The 27,744-nt window shown below is 33.5% G+C and overlaps 1 protein-coding gene across 4 annotated transcripts in view; it reads right to left on the bottom strand.

The window, feature by feature from the left end:
• LOC127719326 (neuralized-like protein 4) overlaps positions 1 to 27,744 on the bottom strand; it is a 55,354-nt gene that overhangs the window by 4,432 nt on the left and 23,178 nt on the right. The window contains exons 10-26 of one of the 4 annotated variants that reach the window (XM_052225381.1): positions 25,457 to 25,619; positions 24,711 to 24,953; positions 24,009 to 24,087; positions 22,871 to 23,040; positions 20,479 to 20,607; positions 19,632 to 19,771; positions 16,990 to 17,202; positions 16,633 to 16,731; positions 15,862 to 15,981; positions 14,290 to 14,457; positions 12,955 to 13,113; positions 12,079 to 12,258; positions 5,421 to 5,502; positions 2,534 to 2,641; positions 1,384 to 1,522; positions 324 to 439; positions 168 to 245 (exon numbers count right to left, since the gene is read on the bottom strand). In XM_052225381.1, coding sequence (XP_052081341.1) covers positions 168 to 245; positions 324 to 439; positions 1,384 to 1,522; positions 2,534 to 2,641; positions 5,421 to 5,502; positions 12,079 to 12,258; positions 12,955 to 13,113; positions 14,290 to 14,457; positions 15,862 to 15,981; positions 16,633 to 16,731; positions 16,990 to 17,202; positions 19,632 to 19,771; positions 20,479 to 20,607; positions 22,871 to 23,040; positions 24,009 to 24,087; positions 24,711 to 24,953; positions 25,457 to 25,619 — 2,386 coding nt within the window. Of the gene's footprint in view, positions 1 to 89; positions 246 to 323; positions 440 to 1,383; positions 1,523 to 2,533; positions 2,642 to 5,420; positions 5,503 to 12,078; positions 12,259 to 12,954; positions 13,114 to 14,289; positions 14,458 to 15,861; positions 15,982 to 16,632; positions 16,732 to 16,989; positions 17,203 to 19,631; positions 19,772 to 20,478; positions 20,608 to 22,870; positions 23,041 to 24,008; positions 24,088 to 24,710; positions 24,954 to 25,456; positions 25,620 to 27,744 lie in introns of all 4 variants that reach the window. The other 3 variants (XM_052225382.1, XM_052225384.1, XM_052225383.1) reach the window with 3 other exon arrangements.

The raw sequence follows: 27,744 nt of genomic DNA, 5'->3' as shown, positions 1-27,744 counted from the left end.
TGAGTGCCTACTTGACACATGTAAATCACCAGGATCTACAATTCTCCATAACAAATCCATCCGTGTTCCATAATACGCTGAGTGCCTACCTGATACATGTAAATCACCAGAATCTACAATTCTCCATAACAAATCCATCCGTGTTCCATAATACGCTGAGTGCCTACCTGATACATGTAAATCACCAGTATCTACAATTCTCCTTAACAAATCCATCCGTGTTCCATAATATGCTGAGTGCCTACCTGATACATGTAAATCACCAGAATCTACAATTCTCCGTAACAAATCCATCCATGTTCCATAATACCCTGAGTGCCTACCTGATACATGTAAATCACCAGTATCTACAATTCTCCGTAACAAATCCATCCGTGTTCCATAATACGCTGAGTGCCATTTGTCCTGCACATTTAATGTGTGAGCTTTATTTGGTAATCTGAAATAAAACAATGAATTTACAATTTAATTTTCTTCAAATGGCTACACTGTTTATATTTGTTCCCTGTAGGACTATGGTTTCCACATCATTTTTGTCTTTATGATCCCTTAAAGGACCTGGATGAGGGTTCAAAGTTCAGAATACAAAAACGATCTTTGGAAACAGTGTATACTGTCTACAGGGGCATCTAAGTTAGAGTCAATCATTTCAGATTTTCTCCAACATGTTTATTATTTCAAATATGGTATGGACACATTAAGAGGATGTTAAAATAGGTTATAATGAAAAGGAGGAATGGTATTACTGAACCATTCTATTTATGTTTTATTATGAAAACTAAAAAATAATACCTACAAAATGTTGAACTGATGTATCAGAATTTCATACAAATAAAAGCTGAAGTGGCAATAAGTAAAGCTGTGAGCCACTGCTTCACTAATGATACCCCCGCCTGAAGCATTGGGTAAACATGAAGTTGATGAGCAATGAATCTGTAAACTGACAACAAATGACAGGAAGCTCTTATTTGTAGTTCTCTAGAAAAATGGAAGCTCTTATTTGTAGTTCTCTAGAAAAATGTCACAAATACATGACCATTATGTGTTAGAAAATACAAGAATTTGAATTTGATGAGTCATAAATCTCAAAACGTTGTGATCATTAACATACTCAATAACCCGACTAATTCAGGTCCTCACTTTGAATGACTCTCCTATTATTGAGGGTCTAAACGCTTCATTCGATAAAAACGTGTCACAAATCCTGTATCTCGATTGGCATTCTCTGGTCAGCTGGTATCTTACAATGTCATTCGAGATGAGAAAATCTAGAGCCAATTCTAAATAATTAATAGACTATTTTTCATTGTCTAGGTCTTCAGGCATTAATGTAGCTATCCCAGAGCAGCGAGATATAACAACTGAATTATTTGGGTTACTTACTTGAAAGAGAATTTACACCAAGAGGAAGGAAGAGCAAATTCTTTTGGCGGATCACCTCTACAATGGTACATTTCATCAGATCTAAGTTTGTGACAGACATCACAGTAACAAATATTCATGGAAGGGTCAAAATATCCATCTAAAAATAGACAAACATTCATAGAGGGGTCAAAATATCCAACTTAAAATAAAGATTTATTTTGATTGGGGTCTCAATAACAACCATTCATGGAGGAGCCAAAATATTCATCTAAAAAATAAAGATTTATTGTTCCCTTTCACAAGTCATTTTGTGCACATGATGCCATGGTACTATGAGGGTGGTAAAGGGTTATTTTCGTGCAACGTGTTTTGCCATTTTTATTTCACGTGCAGCCGTGAAGAAGGTTCGTTATTCACCGTGTTTCGTGAAATCAGTAAAAAGATCAACGTGCAAGAAATTTTTAATTGTTCGTTCATCGTGAAATGGCAATTTTATTTCGCATTCTTCCGTGCATATACCCCCTCTTTACGCCCCTCTACTATATTTTGTTTACCATCGTGCTATCTGAACAGATTTCATTTAATGAATGTTCGCGGATTATTCATTGTGAAGAGTCAAAAATTAATTTTATGGTTCAATAAATTCAAAATAAATAATAGCCATTCATTATAAATAAATTTCTATCAAAAATAAGGCTCAAAAAGCTTTTTATATTATTTATATTAACAATAACAATGCACACACATGTTGGCGTATGAATACACAACGTCAGAGTGGGCGTGTCGCCATAAAAATTGACAACATTGAAAATAAAGGTAATACTTTTAACCAATCAGAAGACAGTAAATACACCAAATTTATTTATAATAAAATGTGTTATACATTTTGTGCTATATAATCTTAGGGAAAAAGTTATATTATATATACCAGGAATTCCTAACAGTAATTTTATCCTAGAACACACGTTCTAGTGTTCACAGTTCTGGACTAAGTGTTGTTATACATACCAGGAATTCCTAACAGTAATTTTATCCTAGAACACACGTTCTGGTGTTCACAGTTCTGGACTAAGTGTTGTTATACATACCAGGAATTCCTAACAGTAATTTTATCCTAGAACACACGTTCTGGTGTTCACAGTTCTGGACTAAGTGTTGTTATACATACCAGGAATTCCTAACAGTAATTTTATCCTAGAACACACGTTCTGGTGTTCACAGTTCCGGACTAAGTTTGGTTCTACAATGTTTATCCTTCCTGATTTCTCCTTGACCACTACAAAACATGATAAAATGATTTCAATACACAATTCTCCTTGACCACTACAAAAAATGATAAAATGATTTCAATATACAATTCTCCTTGACCACTACAAAACATGATCAAATGATTTCAATACACAATTCTCCTTGACCACTACAAAATATGATAAAATGATTTCAATACACGATACTCCTTGACCACTACAAAGCATGATAAAATGATTTCAATACAGAATTCTCCTTGACCACTACAAACATGATAAAATGATTTCAATACACATTTCTCCTTGACCACTACAAACGTGATAAAATGATTTCAATACACAATTCTCCTTGACCACTACAAACGTGATAAAATGATTTCAATACACGATTCTCCTTGACCACTACAAATGTGATAACATGATTTCAATACACATTTTTCCTTGACCACAACAAATGTGATAACATGATTTCAATACACAATTCTCCTTGACCACTACAAACATGATAACATGATTTCAATACACATTTCTCCTTGACCACTACGAACAAGATAACATGATTTCAATACACAATTCTCCTTGACCACTACAAACATGATAACATGATTTTAATACACATTTCTCCTTGACCACTATGAACAAGATAACATGATTTCAATACACATTTCTTCTTGACCACTACAAAAAATGATAACATGATTTCAATACACATTTCTCCTTGACCACTACAAACATGATAACATGATTTCAATACACAATTGTCCTTGACCACTACAAATGGATAACATGATTTCAATACACATTTTTCCTTGACCACAACAAACGTGATAAAATGATTTCAATACACAATTTCAGGACTTTTCATATAAGAAACTAAGTACTTTATATTCAATTACATATACCATTTTTTGTAAATAATGACTAATTTTCTAATCATCTTATTATGAACAACACTTAATATCCTAAATACTAGGCAATCAGACAATTAAATAATCAAAGTGCTAGTGAGCACTGAAGGGTAAATATTACTTTTATTTTGCAATTTTGTGAATTTTTAAATAAAAGATTGAATTGTATTTTCCTAAGCAAATTAAAAATTTGAGTTGGATTATCTTCCTTTGTTCATGATTGTACATTTGTAGTTGAACCTATTTTTATAACAGATTCCTACACCATGCATTAATTAGACTTATTACTGGATTTTTACTTACATGAGCAACACAACAGGTGCCACATGTGAAGAAGAATCTGTTTACCCTTTCGGAGCACCTGAGATCACCCCCAGTTTTTGGTGGGGTTGGTGTTGCTCAGTCTTTAATTTTCTATGTTGTGTTTTGTGTACTATTGTTTGTCTGTTTGTCTTTTTCTTTTTTAGCCATGGTGTTGTCAGTTTATTTTCGACTTATGACTTTGAATGTCCCTTTGGTATATTTCGCCCCTCTTTCATGTAATTTAGAAAAAATAAAGTTAAAGGAAACGAAAAATTCAGCAATTCTTATGTTATAAAGGGACATAACTCAAGAATGGTAAAAGTGTTGCCACCAATTTTCGTACTTAATCTGTATTATGTAGTAATTAGCATAGTGTATAAGTTTCATAACATTTGGTTGAGGCAAACTAAAGTTAGAAAATGGAAACAAAAAAATTGTACTTGATCTTAGTTTTGTGGTAATGAATATTGTGTATAGGTTTCATAATGTTTGGTTGGGCAAACTTAAGTTACAGAATGGAAACTAAAAATTTTGCAATCTTTTCGATTTATAAAGGGGCATAACTTAATAATGGTTAAAGTGACACTACCCAAATTCAACTTGATCTGTGTTTTATCAGTGGAAGTCAAAATTAAACATTGCATTGTATAAAGCATTGATTGTAGTTGATTCAACTATAATCATGGACAAAGGAAGATAACTCCAATTTAAAAAATTACTTGATATTTAGAAGAAAATAAAAATTTTGCAATTTTTCCATTTTTAAAGGAGCATAACTCTAGAACAGTAAAAGTGACGCCACCAAAATTCAAACTTGATCTGTGTTTTGTGGTAATAAGCATTGTGTATAAGTTTCATAACATTTGGTTGAGGCAAACTAAAGTTAGAGAACGGAAACGATAAATTCAGCAATTTTCCGTTTGTAAAGGGGCATAACTCTAGAACGGTTAAAGTGACGCAACCAAAATTCAAACTTGATCTGTGTTTTGTGGTAATAAGCATTGTGTATAAGTTTCATAACATTTGGTTGAGGCAAACTAAAGTTAGAGAACGGAAACGATAAATTCAGCAATTTTCCATTTGTAAAGGAGCATAACTCTAGAACGGTAAAAGTGACGCCACCAAAATTCAAACTTGATCTGTGTTTTGTGGTAATAAGCATTGTGTATAAGTTTCATAACATTTGGTTGAGGCAAACTAAAGTTAGAGAACGGAAACCAATTTTGGGACGTAAGTACGTACGTACGTATGTACAGACGGACAAGGGTAAAACTTAATGCCCCCTCCACTATGGTGGGGGCATAAAAAATGTTTTCTTGACAAATATTGTAATTCAAATACACATCATACTGTAACGTATCATAGTATAACATATCATCAATAAATTGAATGACCTTGACTGGATAGGATCTAAATAATGATCACTGCACTGCACTATTTTGTTTGAACTATCAAAAGTAGTGATAAACCTTGGAAGATATAGATATCAAGTCAGTACCATAGGGTTTAATTGCATTTCATGCAATCTTTACATCAAAATGGGCTCTGAATGGCAATATTCAAATATCTACACTTAAAATTACACAGCATATAATACCTTCATCGAAATCTGCTTTTTCTCTGTCCTCTGCTATACACATAGGTACTGGTGATACACGTTCAGTTGGTACGACAGAAACCTATCAATATAAAGAGTTTACTATACACATAGATACTGGTGATACACGTTCAGTTGGTATGACAGAAACCTATCAATATACAGAGTTGACTATACACATAGGTACTGGTGATACATGTTCAGTTGGTATGACAGAAACCTATCAATATAAAGAGTTGACTATACACATAGGTACTGGTGATACACGTTCAGTTGGTATGACAGAAACCTATCAATATAAAGAGTTTACTATACATAGATACTGGTGATACACATTCAGTTGGTATGACAGAAACCTATCAATATAAAGAGTTGACTATACACATAGGTACTGGTGATAATGTTCAGTTATTACGACAGAAACCTATCAATATAAAGAGTTGACTATACACATAGATACTGGTGATAACGTTCAGTTGGTATGACAGAAACCTATCAATATACAGAGTTGACTATACACATAGGTACTGGTGATACATGTTCAGTTGGTATGACAGAAACCTATCAATATAAAGAGTTGACTATACACATAGGTACTGGTGATACACGTTCAGTTGGTATGACAGAAACCTATCAATATAAAGAGTTTACTATACATAGATACTGGTGATACACATTCAGTTGGTATGACAGAAACCTATCAATATAAAGAGTTGACTATACACATAGGTACTGGTGATAATGTTCAGTTATTACGACAGAAACCTATCAATATAAAGAGTTGACTATACACATAGATACTGGTGATAACGTTCAGTTGGTATGACAGAAACCTATCAATATACAGAGTTGACTATACACATAGGTACTGGTGATACACGTTCAGTTGGTATGACAGAAACCTATCAATATAAAGAGTTTACTTTACACATAGATACTGGTGATACACATTCAGTTGGTAAGACAGAAACCTATCAATATAAAGAGTTGACTATACACATAGGTACTGGTGATAATGTTCAGTTATTACGACAGAATCCTATCAATATAGAGAGTTTACTATACACATAGCTACTGGTGATACACATTCAGTTGGTATGACAGAAACCTATCAATATAAAGAGTTGACTATACACATAGGTACTGGTGATACATGTTCAGTTGGTATGACAGAAACCTATCAATATAAAGAGTTTACTATACACATAGATACTGGTGATACACGTTCAGTTGGTATGACAGAAACCTATCAATATACAGAGTTGACTATACACATAGGTACTGGTGATACACGTTCAGTTGGTATGACAGAAACCTATCAATATAAAGAGTTGACTATACACATAGGTACTGGTGATACATGTTCAGTTGGTATGACAGAAACCTATCAATATAAAGAGTTTACTATACATAGATACTGGTGATACACATTCAGTTGGTATGACAGAAACCTATCAATATAAAGAGTTGACTATACACATAGGTACTGGTGATAATGTTCAGTTATTACGACAGAAACCTATCAATATAAAGAGTTGACTATACACATAGATACTGGTGATACACGTTCAGTTGGTATGACAGAAACCTATCAATATACAGAGTTGACTATACACATAGGTACTGGTGATACACGTTCAGTTGGTATGACAGAAACCTATCAATATAAAGAGTTTACTATACACATAGATACTGGTGATACACATTCAGTTGGTAAGACAGAAACCTATCAATATAAAGAGTTGACTATACACATAGGTACTGGTGATAATGTTCAGTTATTACGACAGAAACCTATCAATATAGAGAGTTTACTATACACATAGCTACTGGTGATACACGTTCAGTTGGTATGACAGAAACCTATGAATATGAAGAGTTGACTATACACATAGGTACTGGTGATACATGTTCAGTTGGTATGACAGAAACCTATCAATATAAAGAGATTACTATACACATAGATACTGGTGATAATGTTCAGTTATTACGACAGAAACCTATCAATATAGAGAGTTTACTATACACATAGATACTGGTGATACACGTTCAGTTGGTACGACAGAAACCTATCAATATAAAGAGTTTACTATACACATAGATACTGGTGATACACATTCAGTTGGTAAGACAGAAACCTATCAATATAAAGAGTTGACTATACACATAGCAACTGGTGATACACGTTCAGTTGGTATGACAGAAACCTATCAATATGAAGAGTTGACTATACACATAGGTACTGGTGATACATGTTCAGTTGGTATGACAGAAACCTATCAATATAAAGAGTTGACTATACACATAGGTACTGGTGATAATGTTCAGTTAGTACTACAGAAACCTATCAATATAAAGAGTTTACTATACACATAGATACTGGTGATACACGTTCAGTTGGTACGATTGAAACCTATAAATACAATATTATATAACCCAAAATTACACCATACAGAGTGTTTGACATAACATATAATTTGCTGTATACATAGAGATAACTTTCTCTAAAAGCCAAATACATATTTACAGAAACAAAGATTGAATTTTTTTTCAATAGATCAAAAAAACATAAGTAGTGGTATGTATTACACTCATTCAGTTTGAATTACATTCATACCAGTACTAATAACTTCAATTAAATGATTGGTGATTCCCTATCATTCAGTCAGATACAAATATGTGGGTCTTCCAAGAAGACTTGTGTTGACTGTTGACTTTTAAGAATATATGCATCAATAGTGAAATACACATTTGTCATGGAAAATACTGTAAATTCAGAAATTATTGCGTGCATTTATTATTGCGACTTTTGACAAATGGACAAAACTGCGAGTTTAATTATTATGATTTCAGAAAAATCTGCATGCAGATATATGTATCAGTTATTGTGAGTTCTTGTTATTGTGATACTCATCCAGTCCCATTATTAGCATCAATAAAAACCTCGCAATAATTTCTGAATTTATAGTAATTTTATGTCCTGTAATACTGTGTGTGAAAGTTTTGTAGAATTCTGTGCTAGTTTGGAAGAATTAGAGTAATATAAAAATAAGGAGATGTGGTATGATTGCCAATGAGACAACTATCCACTCAAGTTCAAATGATGTGGATGTAAGCAATTATATGCAACCATACAGCCTTCAACTATGAGAAAAACCCATACTGTAAAGTTAGAGTTTGGTAAAATTCAGTGCAAGTTTGGTAGATTGCTGCGCAAGTTTGGTAGATCTCTGTGTTAGTTCGGTAGAATTCTTTGTATGTATGGTAACATTCTTTGCAAGTTTGGTAGAATTCAGCGCAAGTTCGGTAGAATTCTTTGCAAGTTTGGTAGAATTCAGTGCAAGTTTGGTAGAATTCAGTACAAGTTAGGTAGAATTCAGTGCAAGTTTGGTAGATCTTTGTGTAAGTTTGGTAGAATTCTGACAATCAGTGTTTAAAGAAAAAATCCTATTGATATGGTAAACCCCTTTATACCATTAAAATACTGTGGATTCGTTTATTTTCTTGGGTACCAGTTTTCGAGTATTGAGGAAAACCTGCATTTTCCTGGATATTTGTTTTCATAGTTTTGACAAATTCTGTATACATTCCTATAGAAAATTCTTAATTTGTTGAACATTTAAGTTCGTGGTTCCCCTATACCCACGAAAATTGGTATCAAACAAATAATAATGAATCCACAGTAAGAAATTTAAAAAGCAGGTGTACAACTTAAGGATTAACTGAGGTTAAATTAAAAAAATCTAGAATTTAAAATGGATACTATAAGTCGGAGAAGCATTAGTTAAGGCACAAAATAAGCTAAAAATATTGATAGGTTATGGAGCTCCTTTTCGAAATATTTAATTTTTTTTAAATGGCGGGAAAAGGCTGACTCGGACTTTTACCTTATATTTGCATTTGTATTATTTGCATCTCAAATCGAAAGAAAAGAAATCTAGAATCGGCTTTTGGTAAATGACCTTTTATGAGCTATTGAAGTCTTATATGAAAAGAAAAATGGGTGTTATGGGGCAAAATATTTTACCCTGTATCGTAGGAAAAACATCTGACACAAATTCCTAAACCTGACCTAAGCACATCCTTAATGTCCAATAAAACAATCTTTGCAAGTTCCTTTGAATTCAGTCAAAAACGGCTGTAAGGAGTTGAGGATGATTAAGTGTGAGGCAAATGACATCAAAGTAGGACAGACGTAATCCCTATGCATCTCTATCAGCTCTCTTCATACAAGGCGAATGACATCAAAGTAGGACAGACGTAATCACCATGTGTCTCTATCGGCTTCCTTCATACGAGGCGAATGACATTAAGTAGGACAGAAGTAATAACTATGTGTCTCTATCAGCTCCCTTCATACGAGGCGAATGACATAAAAGTAGGACAAAAGTAATCACTATGTGTCTCTATCAGCTTCCTTCATACGAGGCGAATGACATCAAAGTAGGACAGAAGTAATCACTACGGGTCTCTATCAGCTTCCTTCATACAAGACGAATGACATCAAAGTAGGACAGAAGTAAACATTATTTGTCTATCAGCTTCCTTCATACGAGGCGAATGACATCAAAGTAGGACAGAAGTAATAACTATTTGTCTATCAGCTTCCTTCATACGAGGCGAATGACATCAAAGTAGGACAGAAACAAGAAATGATTGTAACAGGATGCTGTTACGAAGTCTCCCAAACGAAGCTCCCATAATTCGTAATTCCCAGGGTCGCCTGACATTGGGCCACATCCAGTGAAAATTGGTTTGGTCCAGTAAAGTTATATGCATTAGTGATGCCTGGGGACTAACCTTGTATATCATTCAAATCATCTTGGCATGACAAACCAGAATATATATGGTTTAGGGGTGGGGATCTCGACCATTTACAAGATACTAGAACATTGGGGGTGGGGAGGAACCCCTGGGGACTGGCCCTATACGTCATTCAAATGTTCATTACATGAGGAACAGGAATATATATGGTTTAGGGGTGGGGATCTCAACCATTTACAAGATATAAGAACATTGGGGGTGGGGGGAACCCCTGGGGACTGACCGTATACGTCATTCAAATGTTCGAGACATGACAAATAGGAATATATATGGTTTAGGGGTGGGGATCTCGACCATTTACAAGATATTAGAACTTTCTCAAATGGCAGGGGGTCGGGATGACCCCTGGGGACTAACCCTGTATTTCATTTGATGTGCTTTATCATGACAAACCAGAATATATATGGTTTAGGGGTGGGGATCTCAACCATTTACAAGATATTAGAACTTTCTCAAATGGCAGGGGGTCGGGATGACCCCTGGGGACTAACCCTGTATATCATTCAATCTTAGCATGACAAACCAGAATATATATGGTTTAGGGGTGGGGATCTTGACCACTTAGAAGATATTAGAACTTTCTTAAATGGCAGGGGGTGGGGGTGACCCCTGGGGACTAACCCTGTACTACATTTGATGTGCTTTATCATGACAAACCAGAATATATATGGTTTAGGGGTGGGGATCTCGACCATTAACAAGATATTAGAACTTTCTCAAATGGCAGGGGGTCGGGATGACCCCTGGGGACTAACCCTGTATATCATTCAAACCATCTTAGAATGACAAACCAGAATATATATGGTTTAGGGGTGGGGATCTTGACCACTTACAAGGTATTAGAACTTTCTTAAATGGCAGGGGGTGGGGGTGACCCCTGGGGACTAACCCTGTATTTCATTTAATGGGCTTTATCATTTAGAACATTTTCAATTAAAAAGATTGTGTCTATCACAAACGGTTTTCAATTTATAATCATTTGAAAATTTTTAAAAATAAAATCCCATAGGGTTCTATAGTAAAACCCTCTTTTCTTTTTGCCCCTCAAAGTACCCCTTTATAAACCCCATTGCACAAACAAAACCCTGATTGCACCACTAGACATGTTAGTCTAACATATTGTGAAACCCTAAGTTAATCTGACAAGCGGTTTTGGAGAACGGGTGCGGACAAGTTCAAATTTAAAAGCGGCGGAAGAAGAAGAAGAAGAAGAAGAAGAAGAAGAAGAAGAATAATAATAATAATAAGAACTGAGCAAAAACAATAAGTCTTCCCAAACTTCGTTTGGGAGACTTAATAATCACTATGTGTCTCTATCAGCTTCCTTCATACGAGGCGAATGACATCAAAGTAGGACAGAAGTAATCACTATGTGTCTCTATCAGCTCCTTTCATACAAGGTGAATGACATCAAAGTAGGACAAAAGTAATCACTATGTGTCTCTATCAGCTTCCTTCATAAGAGTTGAAGGACATCAAAGTAGGACAGAAGTAATCACTATTTATCTATCAGCTTCCTTCATACGAGGCGAACAACATCAAAGTAGGACAGACGTAATCACTATGTGGCACTATCAGTTCCTGTCATTCAACACAATGATATGAATTGTAACTATGGTTATAAAAATAAAGGGAGGTAATTTTATTTTCTGTTATGAATTGCATCTTTTTTGTTGATTTATTATGTTATGAAAGCTTTTAATGTGCAAAAATGATGGCACATTCCAAAATCAGGGGGGGAGATAATAACATGTTTACATCAACATACATTCTGTTCTCATGAATGCAAAGCACTTAACGTTAGCCCCCATCCCTAGTCAGGGGAGATAATTACCTGTTCACATTGACCATATAGATCTATTATTCCATAACATGGATAGGGAATATCCCTGGCTGCTACACCTTGGTCCATATTATCTATATATATGTGTAAACAGAAATCATTATCAATTAATAAGCCAACAGTTTGGCCTATTTTTAACTGATCTAGATTTGGTCCGTACTTTGATTTCACCTGTAATAGAAATGATTTTTATAATTATTTCATTGTTTCTCTTAGGATTTGTTTACATAATATTCCCACTTACAGATTAGTTAACAGCAATGTAAGAATCCATCAAACAAATAATATTACAGTGGAAAACCAATATAAAACTTCAGTGTTGTGTTTTCCCAATTTATTGTGTGAGATGTTATAAATTTTCCTAAAATTAGTAATATATATCCATAGAATTCTTTTTCCAGTTGATGATATTCAGATTTATGTATGGACAAAGACAGAGTAAAATAGAATAAAGAATTAGATGTAAAATCCCCTTTTCCCTGTTGATTATATTTTACTATATTTGACTGAATGGTCCATGGAAGATGAATGAGCATCAACTTTATATCACATGGAAAATAAACTATAAATAATCTTTAATCTCTCCTTTCAAAACAAAAGTTTGGTTTTCCCGTTTGAATGGTTTTACACTAGTAATTTTTGGGGCCCTTTATAGCTTACTGTTCGGTGTGAGCCAAGGCTCCGTGTTGAAGACCGTACTGTGACCTATAATGGTTTACTTTTATAAATTTTGACTTGGAGGGAGAGTTGTCTCATTGGCACTCATACCACATCTTCTTATATCTATTGTTTATTTTTCTGTGAAGTCTGTTATAAGAGTGTCAAGGTAATTTAGTTCCTCCTAACATTAATGAATTTTCATATCACCTTTACACCACAACTGTAAACTGAATCTGCTTGTACTACTATACAGGACTTTTTAATACCAATGGCAGATACTGGAAAGTTAAATCTGTCTGGTGTGAATCCCAACACACCAACAACTAGTGAGCAACTCCAACACGGATTTAATTTATCTACTTTTATCTGAAATTATATATAAAGCACAATATAATAGCCCAACAGTTATTTAGAAAATTAAACTAAAGGCTCTAATGAGCCTATGTCGCTCACCTGCATCTTCAACAATGGCAATGATTTAGTAAAAATCAGCATTAAAGGTCAATAAATCTAACAAGGAGTCGTCTGACGATTTTGGTCACACTGACTTATTTGTAAATCTTGTCTTTTAGATAATTTTTGCCATTTAAAGTTTCTGTCTATCTATTATAATAGGCAAAAAATTTTAAAAATGATAAAATTTGTTATTTAAGGGCAATAACTCCTATAAAAAGTTATCTGACAGTTTCAATGTAAATGGACAATAGGTAGAATATTCTGAACATTTTTGCCCTGTCAGATTTTCTCTATTTATAGCAGTTTTCAAAATAATAGGTAAAACTTGCATTTTACCTCTATGTATTATTTTTAGCCATGTCGGCCATCTCTGCTGGAAGGCATGGCCATCAGACTAGATACCCCAATGATGATTGTGGCCAAGTTTGGTTAAATTCGGCCCAGTTGTTTCATAGGAGAAGATTTTTGTAAAAGTAAACAGATGGTGGCAGATGACAAATGGCAACGAACGACTGACGCCAAGTGATGAGAAAAGCTCACTTGGCTCCAGATTCAGATGAGCTAAACAGGAGTTTAAATATCTACTCTTATCTGAAAGCATGTCTCAATAGAGGTATAACAGCTGAGATTCTAATTGATGATTTCATTATCAACCAGTGAAGTACTTTGAATTTTCTAAAAGTTCCCACTGACAATGCCTGATCTTTGAGAATTTCTCTTACAAAGATAAGCAAGTGTAGTTAGAGGCAATAAAAGGGGTTCCAGTGAGAGCAAGTGCAAGTGAAGGCATTATCAACTTAATTTAGAATACCCCTATAGGAGTGTTTAACAACCTTAACTGGTTATAAAGTTTACTATATATAGGTTGCTTGAAACTGTTGTGAACTCTTTTCTTTCTGCTTGCATAAGGTGTGAAATAATTGCAGGAAACTGATTTCATTTGCATAACATTGTTTTAATTAATTAATTGTCTTATTTAGTAATTTGTTCTTATCTATAGAGCATGTTTATTCACAATTACAAGTTTTTCATGTCATGTGAGTTTCATAAAATCTTTGTTTAAAAAAAAAACTTAAGTAAACTAACCTGGAATAACTTATTTCTCTTGAGACGACAACTAGTAACTATAACAGCTTGATTATAACTGCCTGTTCTACATGCTGTACAGTTTCCCGCTGACAGTATAATATTCTTGCCATGGTTACCATGGAAACTAACATCACTGGATGTATCTTGATCCTGATCTTTGTCAATCTATAATTATATAAATAGTCTATAGTATTGAAATTGTTTGGTTTGTTTTAATAGTTTTTATTTTTCAAAGCTAAAAATCTTAAAAACAGATTAGTTGATTGCTTGATTGATGTTTAACACCACTTTCAGCACTGTTGGTTATTTCATGGCGGTCAGTTTTCTTGGGTGGAGGAAGCTGTAGTGCTAGGAGAGAACCACCAAAATTTGGACTTCTTGAACATTTAAATTCCTGGTTCACTATTACCTACAAATAATAGTGAATACACATTCTCCCTTCAATTGTTATTTCAGGCTTTTATAACCTGCTACACATTATGGGTTCTGCTCACTGTCAAAGGCCGTACTGTGACCTATAGTTGCTTACATCCACATTTTGATTGATAATTGTCTCATTGGCAAGCATACACCATCTCCTTATTTTATAAGCATCAACACACAGGCAATAAACTGTTCACAATTTCAAAAAATTCTTTCTTTTTTTTCTCATGAGAGTGGATATTCTGTGAATTATAATTATATATAAGTCAATTGTCAAATAAAAGAAATAAATAGATAAAAACCATCACAGTTTTCATGACCTATAATTTGATAAAGTGAAGGTCATTTCCCCTTACCTCAACCATATTTGACACAACAGACACCCTACTGGTCAATATGGGATTATCTCCTTTAATAGTATTGATCAGAGAGGAAGTTTTTCTCTAATTTTCATACTTTTTTCACATTTCTAGATCAGTGTGAGAAAAATATTTCCCATGTCTAAAGAAAATTTTGTTCTCTGTAAATGATTGGTCGTAATTTAATTATGATGTCAAATTTTTCTTGGTTTCTTCTGAATTTCCTATTGTGACGTCATGAAAAAAGGTGACCATGCTTGATGAAGTCACACATAAAGAACACAACTTTCTGCAACTCTTTGAAAAGGAAGGTTTAAAATATCGTCTTAAAATCATTAGAGAAACAGATTCCACTACTATATTAACTCTTGTATTACGATATTGCCCACACTCAACAGTTAAATTTTAATTATTCAAAAAAACTTGGCAAGCCTCACACTTTAAATATTAAAATTTTAACTGTCTCGAGTGGAGAAATATCGTAACACACTTGATGCAGTGGTGTAATCTATATATCTCCCCTTACTGTTAAAATTTCTGACACTGAAGAAACGACTGGTCAGCATAGGATTATCTCCTCTTGAATTACAGATTGACAAGACAGTCATTTCCCCTTACCTCTTAACGTTCTGATGCTGACGATCCTTTATTTGCATGAGGAGAACAACTGATCAAAGAGAGAGTAATTTTCCCATACCTCTACAAGTTCTGATACTGTTGACATCTGGCTGGACAGTATGGGATTATTGCCACCGGAATACCTGACCAAAGAGTTATTTCCCCTTACCTCTACAAGTTCAGACACTGTTGACACCTGGCTGGCAAGCATTGGATTATCTCCTCCTGAATTACTAATCACAGATATTGATTCTACAGATCCATATAAGTCTATCACAGCAAACACATTCTGTAAGGAAACATAACAAAGTAACATCTTGGACGATATGTTAAAAAAAATAATGTTTAAGAACCAAGATAAAACCTTCCTTTTAATCTTACTTTACAACAATGATTTATTTTTTCAATTTTCCTTTATTCTAGTCTGAGAATGTTCTGCATCATATGGCCTTTTCAGGACTTGGCTGAACAATGGGAAGTCAGATAGCACTCCATAAAAAAACATGGAAATTGCGAACTCAGACAAAGGCTAGTTATTTTCTCAAAATAGTTCCATGGTCAAGCATATATCATAAAATCATGCACTATCTGTTTTCTTATTCATTTTTCTCCATCAATATGCACATTTTATTCATGAACTCCCCATGATGCACAAATGATAATTAATAAAATTTGTTCCATCAAATTAACACTTTACCTTTGGAATGTTAGTAGTAGCAACGCCCATATCTTTTCCATTGATATAAACTTGCATTGTTCCATAAAATTAACACTTTACCGTAGGAATGTTAAAAGCAGCAATGCTCTTATCGTCTCAAATGATATAAACATGCATTGTTCCATAAAATTAACACTTTACCTTAGGAATGTTAAAAGCAACAACGCCCATATCTTCTCCATTGATATAAACATGCACTGTTCAATTAAATTAACACTTTACCTTAGGAATGTTAGAAGCAGCAATGCCCATATCTTCTCCATTGATATATACATGCATGGTTCCGTCAGCACATCTCTTCACCCCAACTCTGTTTCCTATCTGAATATTTAATGATGAAAATGTACAATTGCATAAATTACATTTATTTTTTACCAAAAAAAAAATGAACCAGTGACCAAATGTTTTCGAAATTTGTATTTTATTACAATGAAGGAGAAATATTAATTCTAGTCATAAAGGGAAATTTGAAGGAAGATAACGACATACTGCACAGATAAACACAGAGCTATAAATATTCATGAATAATATTGACAGGTATACATTCAATCTGTGAACAATACAATTTATTACTCTTACCTCTAGTCTATATAAAGATGGAGTGTAATTTTCCTTAATCAATGAACCACATTTCTTGACCTCTGAGCCCAGTACTACCCAAGTTGGTTTAGAGATGAGTTCTGTAGCTCTAGTTGGGACCAAGGACTGTGGAGTAGAGTCTGATATAGCTGAACTGGTAAGTCCAATGTGTAACGATCCTGACCATACTTTGGATAGTGTTTCTATTCTTATCTACAAAAAAGGTTTAGAATTAAAAACATATTGTTCATAGGACAGTTGAAGGTCTATCCACCTCACGTTTATAATTTAAAATTATAAACGGGCATTAAAAAGTCAGAATGCGAATATATATGTTCAAACTCTTTTAGGTCATATTTTAGTAACAACAAACAAAAGAACTATGTCAATTGGACCTGTTTTGATACGATAACTGCCCTTGAATTTTTACTAGATAACATTTTTGTTCGCTATGGAGATTCTGTATATTGTAAAGTTATCTGAATTCCAATGGGGACTAACTGTGCACCACTTATTGCGGACCTGTTTCTGTATTGTTATGAGTTACAATTTATGACTATAATCAGCAAAGACCCATCAAAACAACATCTGATACAAAAAATTTAATAACACTTTTAGATATTTGGATGACATATTGGCTCTCAATAATGACGACTTCAGTATGTACACTTTAGAGATTTATCCTGCTGAACTGACTTTAAATAAAGCTAATACTAACAATGAACACTGCCCTTTCCTGGATCTTGATATCTATATCTTTAACGGGAAGCTTAATACCAAAATTTATGATAAAAGAGATGATTTTTCATTTTCCTATTGTTAATTATCCATTTTTAGACGGTGACGTTCTCTTTTCACCATTTTATGGTATTTATATATCTCAACTTGTTTGATTCGCTCGTGTATGTAACAACGCATTTGATTTTAACAAAAGAAATCTCTGTATTACTGAAAAATGATTACACCAGGGTTTTCGATATCGCAAACTAGTCAAAATATTTACTAAATTTTATCATAGGTACAAGGACATCATTCGTAAATATAAATCAACATGCAGACATCTTATACGTTCAGGTATTTCACATTAAATCTTTTATGGTAATATTCAATACAAAGGACAAAAATATCGACATTCACCTCAAAAGCTAACCAAACCTTTAATCAGACTTATTCAGAAGGGATATAGTGATGATACTGATGATGGCATATTTTGGTATTAATATTGATTCACTCATAGGGTCTTTGCATTGGAAATAAACAATTTTATTCTAAAACCAGTTGTTGGCATGATACGACTTATGTTCTTCTCATATATTTATGATGGTATGATACTAAACCCCTAACGGGAGGGATTGTGCTTGATTTTCATATGATGAAGACATAATCCTTCAATCAGTTAAATTGAGGTCTGGAGCTGGCATGTCAGTAACTGCTAGTCCCTTGTTAATTCATGTATCATTGTCATCTTGCTAAGTTTCTTTTGTTACCTATTCTGACATCGGACTCAGACTTCTTTTAGACTAAGTTTTACTGTGCGTATTGCTGTGTGTTTGTTTATTCTACATTGGCTAGAGGTTCAGGGGAGGGTAGAGATCTCACAAAACATGTTTAACACCGCCGCATTTTTGCGCCTGTCCAAAATCAGGAGCCTCTGGCCTTTGTTAGTCTTGTATGTTTATTAATTTTAGAGCATTTATATGTTTTGGAGTTTGGTGTGACATCCATTTTTATTGAACTAGTACACATTTTTGTTTAGGGGCCAGCTGAAGCCCGCCTCCGAGTGCCGATTTTCTCACTGTGTTGAAGACCCATTGGTGGCCTTTGGCTGTTTTCTGCTCTTTGGTCAGGTTGTTGTCTCTTTGACACATTCCCCATTTCCATTCTCAATTTTATTTCTATTGTTGTTTTTTTTGTGCTTCGTACATATCAATTGGATTAAGCAATTTGCAACTGATTTTTACACTTTGTTCTTATGATGTGCTTGAACACTATTGTCCTTTGTTAGGTGGGGAGTTGAATGCTTACAGATATGTTTAACCTGCCACATTCTTGATGTGCCTTGAAGCTAGGTTCATGTTTGTCATATTTGCTTTATATAATTGAATTGTTACATTTGTATATATTAGGCCGTTAGTTTTTTTCGTTTGAATTATTTCACATTTTTCATGTCTGGCCCTTTCATAGGTGACGATACAGTATGGGTTTTTCTCATTTGTGAATGCTGTACGATGACCTATAATTGATTATTATTGATAACCATCACATCTTTTTCAACTCGGGTTGAGAGTTGTCTCATTAGCAATCATACTACATCATCTTACTTTGTGTCAAAGAGACAACAACAGGACCAAAGAGCAGAAAACAGCCCAAGGTTACCACCAATGGGTCTTCAACACAGCAAGAAAATTCAGCAACTAGAGGCAGGCTTCAACTAAACAATAATGTATACTAATTCAGCGAAACTAAATAAGTGAAAAAATGGCTTATAGTTTTCTAAGCCTAACTTGTACACTTGTTTCATAAAATGATGCATACAATATTTTACAAATTTGCAACTGATCATGTGTACAAATCGGTGTTGAGATGAGTCATGGAAGTTATAAAGATATAAAGGAATATGGTAACACTCCTGATAAAAATACCTCAAAAAGTTCATCTCTTTTCAGTGGATCAGAACTAAATACAAGACCATGGTTAAAATTTCTGGTTCTACAGGCAGAGGAACCATTATTTTTTATGGAAATATTCTTCCCGCAACACTGGCTAAACTTGTGTGTGACATCTGAAAAAAATAAGGTACCTTTCATAAAAGTAATTAAGAAAGTGCTTTTATTTGAGAATGAACAATTTTTGTGGTAAATAAAAACAATACATTTTGTCAGTAGTTATGAACTTTGAATGATCATTATTTTACATTTCACAGAAGGATTATTAATTTACATTTCAATGTGTTTTGGTTGAGAACAATGTGTACTGATTGAGAACAATGTGTACTGATTAAGAACAATGTGTATTGATTGAGAACAATGTGTACTGATTGAGAACAATGTACTACTCAACTTAACAAAATGATCTGTTTACATCTAATTATGGTATACCAGGTCAATACAAAACATACCATCACTATTCTGTATATATATTGAGGACCAGTCTGAGATTAATAAGACGAAATATCTAAGTGATATCATAGAATAGTCTTCACTTTTCTGCATATTAACTGTGGACTGATATTGATCAACATGCAAATACAAAAAAGTTTTATTTAAAGTCGGACATGTTTATAACATGTGCAAAAAAAAAGCTCTAACTAGACATCACTACTTGATAAGAGATATTATAAACTGATCTGATCTAATCTGAATATAAACTGTGGACGATAAAATCTTAGTTAATAAACAAAATTACTTGACCGAAGTAATATTTAAAGACTGATAGATCCTATTCTGTATATTAACTAAGGTCAAAGTCTGAAGTTAATAAAAACATTACCTGATGGTGATATTATAGACACATCTGTACTATTTTGTAATAAATTATTATCTGTAGGAAGGATTCCAGAACCACTTGTAATAGACACTTGGCTACACTGTCCATATAAATCTATGACTGCAAATACACCTATAAAACACAAAAATACACCTATAAAATACAAAAAATACACCTATAAAATACAAAAAAAAAACACCTATAAAATACAATAAATGTGCTTTGCAGAGCGCAGCTGGATACGACCACAGAGGTCCAACCCTGAACAGTTGGGGGGCAAAAATGGACACAATATTCAAGCTTGATACAGGTCTGAATTTGGATTGTAATTAAATATTTGACACATTATAGGTTTCTGACACAGAATAAATGTAGTCAAAGAACTTGAAATTGGTTATATGATTTGAATTTATATTCAATTGAAGATTTCTTGCTGTTGTGCAATACACTGTGCTGTTGCACAATACTTAGTTAATCTGTTTTCAGACTATATACAAAGAATTAGCAAAATAACTTGTGAGCCTCAATTTTTTTTGGAAATTGATAATTTTTTAAATCTTGAGGAAAAAAAATTGACCCCTTCAAAAATTTTTTTTTTTGGGGTCGTATAAAAATACACCTATAAAATACAACAAGAGTGCACACGCTGAAATGTCTCGCCTACTATACTAAACCTGCCAGTTGGAAATGTACGCCTTTCAATCATTAAATGCACCAAATATAGTAGACCTATTGCTTATAGTATCTGAGATATGGACTTGACCACGAAAACTTAACCTTGTTCACTGATCCATGAAATGAGGTGGAGGTCAAGTGAAAACTGTCTGACAGGAATGAGGATCTTGCAAGGTACGCACATACTAAATATATTTATCCTATTACTCATAATAAGAGAGAAATTAACATTACAAAAAATCTGAACTTTTTTTTTCAAGTAGTCACTGAACCACGAAAATGAAGTCGAGGACAATGGACATATGACAGACGGAAACTTCATATCATAAGGCATAAGGCATCTTTATGCAAAGTATGAAGCATCTAGGTCTTCTACCTTCTAAAATATTAAGCTTTTAAGAAGTTAGTTAATGCAGCCGCCACCGGATAACTATCCCTAAGTCGAGCTTTCTGCGACAGAAGTCGCAGGCTTGACAAAAAAACACCCAAAGATGCTTATTATAAGACTATTTAAGCTTCCATTATCTATTATGTATTAATGCTATAATTATATAAGACTCTATTCCAATTTCTTGATTTTTAACTAATTTTAAGACAACATTTAATTATCACATTTCAAATAATATGGAAACCTTTAAACCTCATTCAATTGATATGGTTTTCTTCTGTTATACACTGGACCCCTGTCTCACTGATATATATCCCATAACTCTTTAAAAAATTTATTCATACTATCATTATATCATTTCTCAATTAAATATCTACCACTATTCATAACTAGTCAAGTTGAAAGACATTAAATCACATGATAGAAAATTTTGTTTTTGTTGTCATACATGTAAAGCAATGAATCAACACATTACTAAAAATACTATATCGGTATATTGTTTCTTTTATCTTTTTGTTATTTTATAACCAAACTAAAAAGTCCAGCCGTTTCCAACTAATTTTAACTATTTGTTCTTATATTGTGTTGTTACACCATTGTCCCTGGTTAGGAATGGTAGGGTTGAGCACTCACAAACATGTTAAACCTCTCCACATTCTTTATGTGCCTGTCCAAAACCAGGCACCAGCTGCAACCAGTAGTTGTGGTTGTTTGCTGTTTTCCATAACTGTTTTTACATTCATTGTTGAAGTATATTAAAATAAGACTGTTGTCTTTCTCTTTTGAAATGTTTCACATTTGTTATACTGGGGACTTTTTATAGCCTACTATACAAGGTGGGTTTTGTTCATTGTTGAACAACCTTCAATGACCTGTACACTTAAACACCCATCAAAACATCTAAGGAAGTGGACTGACCATGTCAGTCCCAGATTCCATTTCTACCTTTGTAATAAAATATGTGAGTCTTTCAAGGAAGATGTGTGGAATCTCCAATTAGATAAGACCCTAGATAATATAAGCAAACAAGGTGAAGTCCATTTTGTGGTATCTGACACCCCAAAAATTATTCAAATAAGAAATTAAAACATTATGTACAAAACTGCATGCCCTGTAGAAGAATCCTTGCAAGTTTGGTGGAATTCTGCTGACTGTTTTGAAGGAGTTGCAGATTAAACAAAAATGTGACACAAACCACATGGAGGTGAGAGAAGTGATCCCTATGTGTTGATGGACAACACGCTGTTAGGCCATACTCACAGTGAAGTGTCCCATCCTGAACATTTATCATCCCAACATCAACAGATAGTCAATGACAATCTACCAACTTACCTGAAGAAATATCTGAACAGGCCACTCCCTGGTCTCTTCCATTATAATAAAAGTGTAGTGTCCCATCAGAACACCTCATCATCCCTAGACGACACCCCACAGTAACTAAATCTAAATCTAAAGGATAACCATTTCTTATAGTAGTACCATCCTGCATGATGGCAGATCCACTGAAAACAAAAAGCAGACACACATAAATGTCATGAATGCATTGAGGCAGATCCCTTGAAAATAAAAAAGTGGACACACAAAAATGTCATGGCAGCATAATAGCAGATACACTGAAAACTTAAAGTGGGCACACCTAAATGTCATGGCTGTATTGTAGCAGATTCACTTAAACTTAAAGTGGACGCACATAAATGTCATGGCTGCATCAAAGCCTATCCACTGAAAAAAAAATAGTGAGCACATATAAATGTCATGACTGCATCATAGCAGATCCACTAAAAACATTAAGTGGACACACATAAAAGTTTTGGCTGTATTGTAGCAGATCCACTGAGACACACATAAATGTCATGTCTTAATAGTAGCAGATCCACTATAAACATTACCCTCCTAGTATGTATGGCAGAACCCACAAAATCTTTATCTTTTTTCTTTTAATAAACATATGTCAATGAAAGTCATTTATTCAAAATTTGATATATTGTATTGGCATCTGTCTATAGTTGTTAACTGAATGTTGACCTCTCTAGTTGTCTTTAAGTGTTGTTGGGTTTCTGTCTTTTTGACATTTACCTCACATGTCTTTTTATTCTTATATATTTGGTGATTCAATTCCAGAATGTTTAATTTTCATGTCTTATCATTGCTCACAAATTCATCAAAAATGAAGTTTGTAAAAACCAAATTTGGTTGAACAATTTAGGATACACAATTTTAGTCTAGTCCAAGGCATGTGTCTTATCAAAAATATTGTCAATGGTAAGTAAGAAAGGAATTCTAATCAGTCCGTTATTGGGGGAGGGCATAAAAAATTAGGACAGACCCCATTATTCTATTATATGGCATCTGTGGCATATTTCCCCTCACTCCTCCGGTATCTTGGGAAATACTAGAACATACCTTAACATCCAAGTATCATAATATTTCCCCTCACTCCTCAGGTATCTTAGGAAATACTAGAACATACCTTAACATCCAGGTATCATAATCTATATCTGTCATGGTGTTAGGAAATTCTAAATCTTCTGGCTTGATGGCTGTTACTCCTAAAAAAATATACCACATGAAAATATTCTAAATCTTCAAGCTTAAAAGCTGCTACTCCTGAAAAGAATATATCACATAAATAAAATAGCTTAACACCTTAGGGGGAAAAATATACATTATTGCTGTTGATTTCAGCCTTCCTCCTAAAAATAAATTCTCTTCACTTTCATATTAACTCTTTTGCATAAAAAAATCCCCATAAACAAAACCTGAACTAAGTACTTTGCTTACTAGTCAGGCACATTACAGCAAAATCATAGACCAATCATGTTCTCCTGGGGACTGCCTTATCACACCCTAGAAAGAACAAGACAAACAATGGACATAATTTAGTGGGTCTGCATACTGTAAATTCAGAAATTATTGAGTGCATTTATTATTGCGATTTTTAAAAAATGGACAAGAATGCGAGTTTAATTATTGCGATTTCAGGAAAATCTACATACAGATCTATGTTCTAGTTATCAAAATGCGAGTTCTTATTATTGCGATACTCATCTAGTCGCATTATTCGCATTAATAAAAACCTCGCAATAATTTCTGAATTTACAGTACTTGTATTCAAAAGGCTCAACAGATAAAGACCAAAAATCCATTATTTTCGTTGATGTGGCCTACTTACCAGCCTCAATGGACCCGGACCAACGATCCACCATCTTTTCAATAATGATTTCAAACAGTTCATTATCCTTCAATGGTCTGTTACTCATGATGATGGCATCATTAAATTCTCCAGTGGCATTAGGACGTGTAGCAGTTCTGCCATTGTTGACAATAACAGCATTCTGTCCATGGACTTGATGAAACCGTAATTCTTCTGTCTCAACCATACTACTAGACTCTGCATCTGGAGAACTAAGGCTATCTGTAAATACCCAAATAAATTTCCATGGTACATTTATAAATGATTTTTACTCCATACCAGAAATCCTGCATATTTTATATTTGAAATTTTAGCACTATTTTCTTAAATTCCGTGATTGTTTTCTCCTTAGTATTTGATTTGATGTCATCTTCTTAACAATACCCCTTTTTGTCAATTCAAAGAAAACTAACAGATCTGACAGATTTCTAAACTTGTCAATTTTATAAATTTTACCCCTTGGTGATTTTGATCCATCGAATGAAATGGTTTTGTAAACAAGTATGGGTAACTTTGAAGTAAAATATCAGTCAACAACAAAAAAAACATTCCTACTCACTGTTCAAAGTATAAGCCAATTTAAAGTCCATATTAGCTTTTTTAGACAAGGTTTGCAAGAAAGAAGAACCAGAAACATTTTTACAGTTCATGTGCTCAAATATAATTTTGAAAATCATTTACTGTTTGTGTCCAAAGTTCTCTTTTAGATCTTTTTATTGTCTTACCATATCGGTCTATAATTGTGGCCTGTGCAGCTTGTCCATACAAATCTACCACACCAAAAACATTCTCTGGAACATTAGTGGCAGCTTGACCCTGATCTATACCATTTACATAGAAATTCAAAGTCCCATCAGCTCTTCTCCTGACTCCTACCCTATCTCCTGCCTAAAATATATTAAATCAAAATCAAAGAACTGTGAGCATTGTGGGAAAGGTTATATAATTTACATAAAAATTCAAAGTTCTATCAGCTCTTCTCCTGACTCCTACCCTATCTCCTGCCTAAGGTAGCAATAAACAGTTAGGAAAAAATATTAAAATGTTCCCTCATAAATTTTACCATCCCCTTTTCATTGCCTTCTTGCAATATTAAGCTTACTGTTTGTGTCATATATGTGCATATGTATGTAATCAGAATCTTCCATAGATTTCATATCCAGTATATGAAATAGTAAAATATAATTTCTCCTTGGTGTATCCATGGCAACAATCTGCATTTTTTTGTTATAAAATATAGCAAAAAGGGGGGAAAAGATGTCACATATTTCCCCAAAATTTGACCAAAAGTAGAATTTCAATCACTTCAAGTAATACCTTTTCTGAAACTGTTTACATATATCTTTCAATAAATCCAATGAAAATCATATGTCTTTCGTCTCATTTTTTTGTAAAATTGCGTCAAAAACTTCGTGTAGAAAAAAAGTGTTTGTAAACATTACATTAATTTCTGGACCGATGACCGGTCTAGCTATGAAAATACGGAGAGTCAAACAGAAAATAGCCCATAAAACATGTAAAAAATAATCTTGATGTTCTTATAAACCACCTTTGAAGGCTAAATTAGTACTCAGCTGTCTAAAAATTAATTTTATTACACAATAACTTTCATATTTGAAAAATCCACCAGGGCCAAAATGCGAAACCAAACCCCTAACTGTGTATTGCTACCTTAATAGTAAATATTTTTTTCAAATCCTCCCCTTTAACTAATTTTCTGTGTTCTGCTAGCTAAAACGAGTAAAATGGCCTTTTATTTTTGAAAATTGGTTGAGTAATGAATATTTTATGAAGGTTAGCAGTTGACACTGAAACTCGACAAAAACTGATTTAAAGAAAGGTGCCAAGTCAAAGTGTAAAATCTTGTTTCTACCTCAATTTTTGGCAAAATCTTAAAAACTATACCTCTTTTGTCAGTTTTTTAATGTTGAAAATCTTTATAAAACCTCTGATGATGCAAAATTGTACAAAATTTAACAATTTCAAGCATGCAAATGTTAATCTTTATGTTTAATGTATACCAAAGACTTGATTAAAACACTTGGTAATGGGGAATCAATTTCTAACAGCTGAATCAACTATACATTTAATATATGTCAAAATGTAACATGAAATCTTGATAAAAATAATAATTTGATATATTCGCAAGAAAAAATACAAAACATTCAATACTTAGGCTACTACATACTGCGCAATCCTTCAGAAGCAAGGGTTAAGCAAATAGAGTACAATTATAAGCCTTGTGTCAAAATGTCTAATTTTGGTTGCTAAGGACTGTAAACAATAAAATTGACATGTATTGTCATTCTTAAACACTTAATCCCATCAGAAGTTGATTTAGAATCTAAATATCAATAGATTTGTGGTATGAAAAGTCTTAAATTGTACAATTCTGAGCTTGGTAAGTATGCCATAAGGTAGCAATAAACAGTTAGGAAAAAATATTAAAATGTTCCCTCATAAATTTTACCATCCCCTTTTCATTGCCTTCTTGCAATATTAAGCTTACTGTTTGTGTCATATATGTGCATATGTATGTAATCAGAATCTTCCATAGATTTCATATCCAGTATATGAAATAGTAAAATATAATTTCTCCTTGGTGTATCCATGGCAACAATCTGCATTTTTTTGTTATAAAATATAGCAAAAAGGGGGGAAAAGATGTCACATATTTCCCCAAAATTTGACCAAAAGTAGAATTTCAATCACTTCAAGTAATACCTTTTCTGAAACTGTTTACATATATCTTTCAATAAATCCAATGAAAATCATATGTCTTTCGTCTCATTTTTTTGTAAAATTGCGTCAAAAACTTCGTGTAGAAAAAAAGTGTTTGTAAACATTACATTAATTTCTGGACCGATGACCGGTCTAGCTATGAAAATACGGAGAGTCAAACAGAAAATAGCCCATAAAACATGTAAAAAATAATCTTGATGTTCTTATAAACCACCTTTGAAGGCTAAATTAGTACTCAGCTGTCTAAAAATTAATTTTATTACACAATAAC

Source organism: Mytilus californianus, unplaced genomic scaffold, assembly GCF_021869535.1.
Source record: "Mytilus californianus isolate M0D057914Y unplaced genomic scaffold, xbMytCali1.0.p SCAF_11, whole genome shotgun sequence".
NCBI classification, from domain to species: Eukaryota; Metazoa; Mollusca; class Bivalvia; order Mytilida; family Mytilidae; genus Mytilus; species Mytilus californianus.
This window is presented reverse-complemented; position numbering and strand designations above follow the sequence as displayed.